At 37.6% G+C, this 11,097-nt stretch overlaps 1 protein-coding gene across 1 annotated transcript in view; it reads left to right on the top strand.

Moving 5' to 3' along the window:
* Positions 1–1,111: 1,111 nt before the first annotated feature.
* Positions 1,112–11,097, top strand: part of LOC122081919 (protein S-acyltransferase 10) — a gene marked incomplete in the record, with an annotated part of 29,925 nt that continues 19,939 nt past the window's right edge. Inside the window, 6 exon segments of the mRNA XM_042649328.1 lie at positions 1,112–1,407; positions 1,510–1,624; positions 3,845–3,919; positions 4,045–4,116; positions 4,368–4,505; positions 8,044–8,077. Of these exon segments, the coding sequence (XP_042505262.1) occupies positions 1,314–1,407; positions 1,510–1,624; positions 3,845–3,919; positions 4,045–4,116; positions 4,368–4,505; positions 8,044–8,077 (528 nt within the window).

The raw sequence follows: 11,097 nt of genomic DNA, 5'->3' as shown, positions 1-11,097 counted from the left end.
TGATCAGACCTGACCGAAGGTCACCACCTCGGTTGGGGGCCCAAGCCAAGGCCGAGCATACCTGATCGAAGGTCACCATCTTGGTTGGAGGCTCAGGCCGAGGCCAAGCAGACCTGACCGAAGGTCACTACCCCGATTGTGAGCTCAGGCCAAGGCCGAGCAGGCCTGACCGGAGGCCTTTACCACAAATAGGACAAAGACCGAACCCGAATAGAGAGGGCCGAAGGAACATGAAAAGAAGGGGGAAAAAGGAAGGCGTGGTTACTCCCACTAGAAGGAGTTCTTAGTGGTAGTAAGGCGGCTTTTGATACACTTAAATTAGTCACCCGGTGAGACAAGAACACGTGGTACCCCAAGAGGGGACACGTGGCACCCAACCGGGTGACATCCACCACGACTAGGACTCCAGAGTGGGAAAAAAGAGGAGAGAGGCTCGCGAAGGACTCTAAGGACTTACGGAGGAGGAGATACCTGAGGAGGGGAGATTCCCCCCCGAAGGAGGGAGGACGTATCCGGGTGGGACTCCGAAAACCCTATAAGAGGAAACCTTAAAAGAGGGAAGAGGTAGGTCAATACTCATATACCATTACTTTTGTGAAAAACTATTCTACCGGTTTCTAACTTGGGCGTCGGAGGACTAATCCCGAAGACATCTCGGGGCCTCTACCTTCTATGCTTGTGCAGGGTCGACGCTCAGCCTCATATAAATTTTCGATAGCAACACCGCCTAAAGATAACCTTTTCATAAGTTCATGAGTCATTGAGGCATTGGTCGTAATTTCGAAGACAATCAAGAGAAGAAGGTTGGTGGTGTTTTATTTTAAACATGAAATTACTATGTTATCATTAAGAAACAAATATTTAAATTTAAATTTCCAAAGTGAAAGAGCTTCTCATCTATTTTGGAATTTCATTGAAAATTGACTTTAATTTCGTAAAAAAAAAATAAAAAATCCAAACAACTTCTAAATAAAAAATCTCCAACTCAAATAGAAATAGAAATAGAAATTAGAAATAGGAATCATACCAAATGGGGCCTTCAGAATTTATTTGGCCCTCATTTCTCATTTACGGCAAAACAGCCCTGACATTAACCCCAATATTACCAGTCTTCTCTGTTCAGTTAGTTAGACATTGTTGTTTGACGGTTCGTTCGAGTTGGGTTGTTATACATACATCCGAGGTTCCGAGCTCCATTTTCGTTTTCAGACTATTTTCATGTCTTCCTCTTTCCTGTAAACAACGAGAAGGGAGTAAGGGGACTCTCTTCTGAAAAAGTCGGCTTTGACATTTGACATTTTGGGGCGGTTTTGATGACGATTGGGTGTTTCTGCTGTCCTGCCCGTGAAACAAGTGATCAAGCAGGGGATCGATGCTCTCATCTGTTCCCATGTCTCTCTGATCCTGGTAAACCCTTTTGCTTTTGTTTCCCTGACATGGGTAGCTTTTCATATTGTCCATCTCTTGGAATTTTTGATTCTTTTTTATGAATTTGATTGTGGGTTTCAGCTCGGCGATCTTCATGGGGTCTCAAAGTGGCTTTGGTGATGCTTCATATTGTATATGTTGGTGTTATCTTTCTATTTGATAGAGATTTGATAGAGAAAACAAAAAAAGAACCATGGTACTTGCTCTCATTTTTCTTTTCTTTTTTTCTTGGTGGCTGAATGGTATTTTCTTGTGTTTTTCTGTCTCTCTTTTTTTTTTTTTTTTTTTTTTTTTTTTAATATGTTTAAAGTTCTTTTTTTACATTTTTGAAAGACTTTTGTTTAATGTTTCCTAATAAATACAATAAATCCTTATTGTTTAATGCTTTATATTTGACTATACGAAATTTTAAACCCTAAACCATCATTAGGTTATCAATTATGAGATTTGGCGTGGAAGAGTAAAGCCCTGTATCAAAATGCTCTTATTTGATTCACTAGAGTTCTTGATTTTCCTGTTATGAATTAGAGAAGGTAATTGTGGAAGTAAGAATTTGTCAAGTCTCATATGCTGACTAATTTAGATTGCAATATAATTTTAAGAATTTGATGGAATCTCTGGTTATGTTTTTATATTTTAGTTTGATCTCTAGAATCAACTTTCTTGTATTTTCATGATTATTATTTATAAAAGTGCTCTACAAAACGTTAACATCTTACATGTTACTTTTGGGAACATCTTACATATCACCTGTGGGGGTGTGGAGAGAAAGTGAACATTGCAGCAATGTGTGCACATACACATGCACACACATGGTGTCAGCACTATTAGGAAAGAATAAAAAAAAAAAAAACTTTGTTGTCAGTGTTTAGATAGGTGTTTTCCATACCACTGTGTTTAGTGTATGGGCCATTGTTTGGTGCAATAGTAAAAAGTTCGGGCTTCCAGGGCAAATGCCCGGTTCGAGTCATGGCCACTTTGTGTGAAAAAAACCAAAGTCTAAGACCGTCTCCAAACTCACTCCTCCCTGGACCCCGACCTCGCACAGGCGGGACCAGCAATGCGTAATGGCCTTTAACTGTGTCTAGGGCAGTGAGTTCTTAGGATTGGTTTTGAAACAGGTCTGGTTTTTTATCTAAAGCTAATTGTTTGCTCCCAATGGAAGTTCCAAGTAGAATATGTGTGTGCATAGGTGTGTGGATGTGTGTGTGTGTGTGTGAGAGAGAGAGAGAGAGAGAGAGAGGGCCCTACAACAACTAGCACTTGAACTTAGGGGCACTAACAACAAGACCAGCAAAACATAGCAACAACTGCTCTTCAATTCCCTAAAACATATTTGGGATAACCATCTCATGTTTTGAATGCCTCCCCTGCTCTTATATGGGCTTATAATTCTTGAAACTTGGTAAATTTTAACTTTCTAATACCCTCATTACAGGGTCTAGAAGATGATCAAACCCATCTAAGTTACTTAAACCGGCTTCAAGCCTCACTTAATTTGGAATCAAAGACCCCACGTAATATTTTGACTCCCACTACAGATTGAAAAAAGCCCTGTGAGTGTTTCCCAAATAGAGAAAAGACAGAAACTCTAAAATATACCCTAAATAAAGCTCCTAATTCATTTAAACTTGTGAGGTGGAAATCCTGTAGGGTATGTAATAGGGCTTCTAGCCTTCTAACAGAATAGGGTTGTTAGAAAACCAGAAATTTTAGGATCTCAGGGAAATGAACTAAAATCAGATTTGAGGGAACTCTAATAACTCGAACAAAACAGATCTGATGGGTCTGAAATTTTAACCGAAGGGTCAGTATATTAGGTAGAGAAACTGCAGAATCGATTTGGGAATTTGAAGAACTCAAAACGAATATTAAACAGGGATTTAAGTTGAGGAGTTAGCCGTAAACTGTATCAGTTTCGGCAAAACAAATCAGAATTGAGAGTAAACAGACTGAGACTTGAACTGGGAAGCCAGAAATCAATTGTTTCAAAGCAGAAATCTGAATATGAGAATGAGAACACAAATCAAATTCTGAATATGGTAGAATATAATCAGAAAATAAGGCAGCAACTAGAACATAACTTAAAATCACCCATCCGATACCATACCCTTTACTGATACTGAAAACCTTTGGTTTGCCTGCAGAGTCAATCCCTGTTACATTTTGAGGCTTCACGAAATCGAAATATTTTGTGAAATATTGGTCATTTAAACTGAAATTTCGGACCATGCAAATTAGTTCTTTTCAATCAAGGGAAAAAGTTTCTATTCATGCATATAGCGCATGTCTCATGACTGCTTTAGTTTTGATGTGGAGTTTCTGTAGGTCAGTATTGTAGTGATGTCACAATAGTTGCTTGATGATCTTGTCAAATTTATCCTATGTTAGCCAACACCATTCCTTAATTTTTCAGGTACACTGCATTGTTCCTGTCTCTCTTTGTTGCGACACTGGCTCAGTACTTCTTCACATCTGGTTCTTCTCCTGGGTATATCTTAGTTTAATGCATAACAAATTTCTCAGATAGCCTTGAGTTCAAAATTAATTTTTTTAATTTTCTTTCTTTTGTTGGCTAACATGGTTTTTATATTTCATTCATGTATGTTATATTAGTTATGTCATTGATGCAATGAAGGCTGCTAATGAGACACATGCTATATTCGGGAAGACATCGATGGCTTCAAAGTAAGTGCTGATTTTCATTTATTTTCTTGTTACTGTTCTTTTTTTTTTGGGGTGGGGGGGTGGGGGTTGCAGCATTGGATTTAATAATCATGCAAAATGGGAAAAGTATAAACACTTTGGGATGGGCTTGCTTGCTTTTAATCTGTGCCATAACCTGTACTAGAATTTACACCTGTTGGTTATAGGAAATGGTTTGTAAACTGATTCTGCAACTTTACTGCTGACTGTACTCTTCTGTTGATTAAGCAAAGACAATCTGCTTCAAGAACAAATGGAAGCTTGAGAATCCATGTGGAAGGAGACCAGCTTGGAAAAAGCATTTCAAGATCTAATAGCACATCATGGACGAAGCTTGTGATGGATTTTTATCCTCCTGGATCATCCATTAGGTAAGCATAATTGTCGAGTCTGTTTTTATGTTATTTTGTTGTCAGACTTCTGCAGAATAATTTTTTATAAATGGATCACACGATGTTGATTATGTGAGGTTTCAAGGATTTTAGAGATTATCCACATCTATAATAAATGCCTTTAGTCCCATTTCTGCCATTAGAAGATGGAAGATGCTGAATAAGTTAAATATACATTGTACGATTCAAAGCCCAAAATAGGTCTACCAATATACATCAGACAATTGAAAGATCAAAATAGGTCTTCCGTAGGTGCGGTAATTGTATCAAGTATCGAGACAATATGGACCAGTATGGCCAATGTGTATCGAGATTGGCCATGCTGATACGATACATAACCAATACAACCAGCTTCTACAGACACTGCCTGATACCGATACTTGACAACTTGCCAAACTGATGATAGGACTCATCCTAATAATGACACTGATATGTATTACTTAGATAAAAAGAGCAACCCAGTGCACGAGGCTCTTGCTACTGCAAGGTCTGGGAGGGGCAAGTGTGTACGCAGCCTTACCCCCTGCTTTGCAGAAGAGGCTGTTTCCAAGTTTTGAACCTGTGACCAACATGTTGCAATAGTGCAACTTGACCGTTGTGCCACAGGCTCACCCACTATATGTATTACTTAGATAGTGTTGATTAAATTTTAAATTTTAATGACCTGAATGGATAAGTAAGGAGTTTTAAGCTAAGATAACTTTGGAGACATGTCCTATGCAGGGGTTGATATGGTTCAGAGTTCTGAAAAGTACCTTGAACCTCTTGACTGGCGAAACCACATTGATGGAGGGCCGGTTAGGAGAAGGGAAAGAATCCCTGAGATGAGTCTCAGAGTTGTCGGGAGAGAGAGGAATCACTCAAGAAGAAGGGGGTGGGGAGGAAGGAGAATCGCACAGAGCCAAGGGCTGCCAAGCCACGCAGGCACACACCACACAAACCAATCTTAATTCATTCTTCAAATCTGTTAAATACTTGTCCATTGGTTACATATTTATGGGAGAAAAATCATCTCAAAAATAGAAACCTCTTCTACTAAGGAATAAACTCAAATGGGAACACAGTATCTACCAAATCTACCCAAGCAAGAAAAAGAGGAAATAACTCCTATGTATCTATTCCTACTTAAGCTAAAATAAAAGATTGCATGTTAATCCCAAAATAAAAATCCTAAAATATCCTACTGGCCAAAGACTCAAATATGGACCCGGTTCATCTCTGTTTGGATACCTAAACGGGTTTAGATCGGCCCAAGGTTGTGCACCTGCATCACACACCTTAAGGGCCAGGATCAGAATTGACAGAATGAATCCAGAATTTTGATGTGATGTCAAGGAAAAAAAATGAATTGTTTTATAACTTACTAAACACTACCTTAATAGTTTCTAAATTTCAGAAAACAAGAAGAGGAGTTAGATGATAAAAGATGGACTGGAGAACTGATCTGCAATTTGTCAGATACAAATTGATATGCTGAAACTCTAGTACTAGAGTTGCCCTGTCCTGTAGCTAAGTTCAAACCAGAAAATATTAAATTAATGAAACTTTAGATGTTGCGATGGGCTAATGCAAAGATATCCAGAAAACAGCGCACCTTTACTTGGAGTTGGTGTTCTCTCATGAAGCGCCTTACCCGATAGAGCCGCCTAGCTTACAGAATTTCCTTCTTCTGACTTTCGCTAATGAGATTTAAATATATGGAGTTGAAATCTGAAAACTAAGCTTAGATTATAAAAGATTTGGATGACAGAATCGAAGATGTCAAGTTGGAAACAAACCGATAACTAATGAGAAAGATATGAATAAATATAGTGGCCGAGAACTGTTAAAATAATAGGGGTTCTGCCTGAGAAAGGAAGAAGAAGAATAGGAGAGTAATAGTAGGAGTGATCAACCTGTGAAGATGGACTCAAATCTGATTCAAGCTAGGAAGGAGGAGAAAGATATCAGTCGTCCAGCAAGAAATCTAGAAACAGTCACAGGCAATAATGGAACATAAAACCCATAATTCTTCTATTAGTTTCAACCGTTAATCGATAGGGTGATTACACATAATTTAGCTTCTAAAAATCCCAACGTCAACCCACTTAAGGATTCCCTATCACAATTTGGAACTGAGAATAATATTCAAAAGCAAGCTGGACTCAGAACTACTCTACTGCAGTGGGTCCAGACTTGGTTCTCCCAATTGTGGGTTTTTTTTTTAAGAATTCTCTTTCCAATTATTATATTTTAATAGTGGGACTAGATCGGTTAATATAAATCCAGTCTATTTCAGTCTCTTTTCTCGATTATTTTATAGAATCCTAGTCAGTTAAGACCACGTCCAAACCAATCTATTGGATGGAAGAGTTTTAGGCTTTGCTTGAGTTCCGTTTTAAAGTATTATGTACTTATTTGCAAGGGCTGTGCTATACCCTCGAATTTAGTAATGAAGATGAAGCTTTGGCTTAGTTGTCTATAGATCCAGACTTTCTTCTGTGGATTCAGGTGTGAATGCTGTGGATTCAGCAGGGAACTGGTGTTTCCACCACCGCCAGGTCGGGTGGATTCCTGATCATATATTTTTCCTTTCTTGTTTCTATTCTCCAATCAAAGAATAGGTCAGATGCAACTTCTCTCTCTGCTTAACTGAATACTAGTTTCAGTCTTTCAGATCTGTTATCATAATCTGTATTCAAGTTGATTTCAGAACTACTTCCAGTCAACTTCTTCAAAACTTAGATTTTTTTTCTAGCTCTGGTTTAGGACTCTGATTTATGTTGTTGATTATTGTTTCTTATTGATGTTAATTCAGTATTTGAGGCCCTTACTTGATTCTTTTATAGATTAACAAAATCCTTGCAATCAGATTCTGAGTTTCTGTCTGAACCTGAGCTTCCTAATTAAAGTGGAAACCTCTATAATTTTAAATCCATCTGTTGCATTCAACTCATATTTTGCAGGACTGTTTGCCTATCTGAATTTAGTATTCGACCAGACTATGAGTCTAATTAGAGTGATCTTTGTTGAGTTAAAATATTTCTCTTTATCTGGTTTTATTGTTCCTGCTCCTTGCGATTCTGGCTTTTATTTGAGATTTCTTCCCTATGTCCCTTAGGTCCCTAGAAACCCTATTAGGAATTCTATACCCATTGACAGCTAAAAGACTCATATAATATTAAATTTCAGATTACAATAATACCCGTAAGCGTAGAGTAATAATCAGTCTATCCCAGACCATATCAATGAATTTTCTTGGGCCTACAATATAAACCAACAACCCTGTATTTTGAAGCACCATGTTTGGGCTTAGGCTGCCAAAGACTAAACTTTTTATGAAGCCAACCATAGCCCACTTGGCAACTCCGTCATTGAACTAGTGAAGAGATTCAGTTGCCTTATATTTTTTTTGCTTTTATGGTTCCATGTCCATGATTTCATGTAATATCATATGTGTAGAAATAAATCATATTTTGTTAGCAGCTTATATCTCACGAATTCTATAACTAACTATAGACTACTTTATGTCTTGCAGAAGTTGGACGTGCACTTATTGTAATATTGTGCAGGTACTACTACTCTCATGTCCTTATTATAACACATAAATTTGTAACAAATGTTATCAACTTCTGCATTTTGTTTTGCTCCACTGATTAAGATCGTCATTTTATAGAAATTAGATCTCATGTGCCATTTGTTGTTTCTTGCAATTATATGAAGACAGAATATTATATTATATTTGTGTGCTTGAGTATTGTTGTCTTCCAAGGCACTCTGGTCAGAAAAACATGGGCAATAATTATAATAAATACCACCACCACCTCCTCGAGGAAGGTGTAACCATTTTTGTCTCCCTTTTGGGGAAGAGATTTATGATGATGCTGTTTAATCTTGCATTTATTGTATGTGGTAGTGGACTTGCACGGAACTTAGCTTAGGCCTTGTATTAAGTATGACGTCGAATATAGCTGATTGGAGGTCAAGGATCCATGTTGCCTACCCCATTTAGTTGGGATAATGCGGAGTTGTTGTAGTGGACTTGCATGGACCTTCTTTTTATTTTTATTTTTATTTTTTGTTTTTATTTTTTACAATTTAATTGTTATGACTAACCAGTTATTCACAAAACGTGCGAGGCAAAAAACAAAAGAGAAGTCTCTTATTACGGGTTCCACTTCCACCTGCTAATGCAGGAGCACCCCAGGCCCAATCAAGTGTTCTGGATATGCTCCACAGAATGTAAGAGTAGCTCTTTTGTGATTGGGAGTATTTCATTATAGGAAAATAAGTTGTTTCTCTGACATTTCTTAGGGCTTATATTTTGAAAGTAAAAAATTGGTATTGTTTGAACCATTGAGACCAAGATCTTGCTATCTCAAGCTATATTAGGAAAGTCTCGATCAAGTTATTGGGGTGTTGAAATTTGTCCGGTTTCTAGTTTAGGAAATCTATTTAGATTAGGACTTCTTTTTCAAGTCCTTTTCTTTAATTGGTAGTTTTATTTAAGGGATTGAGCCCTTGTTGGAGTTGCCATAATTAATAAGAGTGATGCAGAATTGAAGACATATTCAAGGAGGAAGAAAAGGGTTGACAGTGGCTAGTAGAGGTCGACCAGATCTAGCCTATAGGCCCACGGTTTGGGCTGCGATGGGGTTATTTAGTTTCTAAATATTCAGCACTATTTAGTTTCTAATTTCAGGTGTTTTATTTCCTAGTTTCTAATTCCAGTTTTAGTAACTAGATTTTATTAGTTTCCTATTTCAGGTTTTTAGTACCTTTGGAGTTTCTAGGTTGTAATCACCCCCATCACTATTATAAATAAAGGAGGGCTCTCACACTACAGCCCATGATTTTTATGAATGAAAAGCTATGCTGCTGTTTGCTCTTTTGAGTTTGCATTGTGTGTGATCAAAGTGGTGGACTGGTATTTGATCTGGTGACTCTTTGCGGCGTGAAGTCCAAGAGGTCTCTTCAATCTATTTCTCTCATCTCTTCTAAGGTATTCAAGGGGTTAACTTGTTGATCTTCTGCTACAAATATTTAGTTATATTTTCTTATCAGTCTTGTCCAGGCGATAGGCTTCCTGTGAAGAAATTTCGACTTCTGTTCAGGCTTAACCCATGGTCACTTTTGGCTGATCTTTTGACCAGAGGTTTCCCTCATTCAAAGAGGAACTTGACCCAGTTCTGATCCCTATCTGGTCTGTGGTTAGCGAGTCATTAGAAATCTCTGATTTCTTGTCCTGTAGTGGCCTTACCAGAGCAGAACCAGAATCGATTGTTCTGAGCCGTCCTATTCTGTTTGTGTAGTGTCTACTGTTGATTTGGGGCTGTTAGCATCCTAATACTGCTACTGGTTCATTCCTGTTTGATCAATACTGATCTGTTCTAAGTAATGCTGGATGTTGAAGTTGATAGCTGCTGGTTTGCTTTTATTTTCTGATTGGTCTGATTTTATTGTTTTGTGTTGGTTGGTATCTAGTTGTTCTTTGATTAAAAGTTCTTGCAGTAGCGACTTCAGTTGGGGCAGGGGGGAGAAAGGGGAAACGCACCAGTTCACAATCCAAATCAAACTAAACTTTATTCAAAATAAACTCACTCTAAGTATTCCATCTGTTACAACCTATATATATAGGAAAATAGGGACATGAAATTAGAAACTATTTAGAATTAGTATCCAGCCTAAACTAGGAAACAAGCATAAAAGGAAACTAACATAAGGAAAGAAGTCCTAACTCCTATGTTCAAGTAAAAGCATGAAATAAAAGACTATTAGGAAACTACTGCTTATTTCCAGCCCTTGTTGGACCAAAATCCTGGGCTGGACTGGTTCTTCTTAGCCCTTGACTTCCACAACTGGTCATGCTGGTCCACCCAGGTAAGTGCAGCTGTATCTGCATCAAACATATTTAAAATTGAGCTCCAAAAACTAAGTATTAACCTTATTTTTTCTAGAAAAAAAAAAAAATTTTGAAAACACAAAATAAGTTTCGGCTCCGTGAAGTCATAGATCAGGCTACAATGTGTAAAATATAAAAAATTGAAGGCCAACCACCAAGTATTTATCCTATTGTGGTCTCCGACTCTTTGTTGCACATGTCCATACCACTTCAAATGACTTTCTCTCATGTGTTAGAGCTACTTCTAAATGAACTCTAATTGGTTCATTTCTTGTCTTATTTTTCTAGTTTTATAGCTCATCCATCTCAACATCATCATTTCAGTTACTCTTAAGTTTCTTTATATTGCCCAACATTCAGCTCTATACATCATTGTTTGTTTTATAGTTGCCTTATAAAAATTATTTTTGTGTTTTAAGGGAATATATCGATCAGCCAACACTTCAGATGCACCTCTCCACTTCATCCACCCTACTCTAATTCTTTTTTGCAATATCGTCTTCTATTTCTCCTTCTCTATCTGTGGTTGAATTAGACGCTTAAAATTATCAATTTGAGGTATCTCCCTATCATCAATCTTTACCACCCCACTTTTAGTCCTATTTTTACTAAAGCTACTCTCCATATTCTCTACTTTTCTTTTACTTATCTTAAAAATTTTAATTCCAAGATGGATTTCCATAATTCCAA

The sequence above is a fragment of the Macadamia integrifolia genome, chromosome 6 (assembly GCF_013358625.1).
Source record: "Macadamia integrifolia cultivar HAES 741 chromosome 6, SCU_Mint_v3, whole genome shotgun sequence".
NCBI lineage: Eukaryota > Viridiplantae > Streptophyta > Magnoliopsida > Proteales > Proteaceae > Macadamia > Macadamia integrifolia.
Note: the sequence above shows the minus strand (reverse complement) of the source record. Positions and strands in the feature narration are given on the sequence as shown.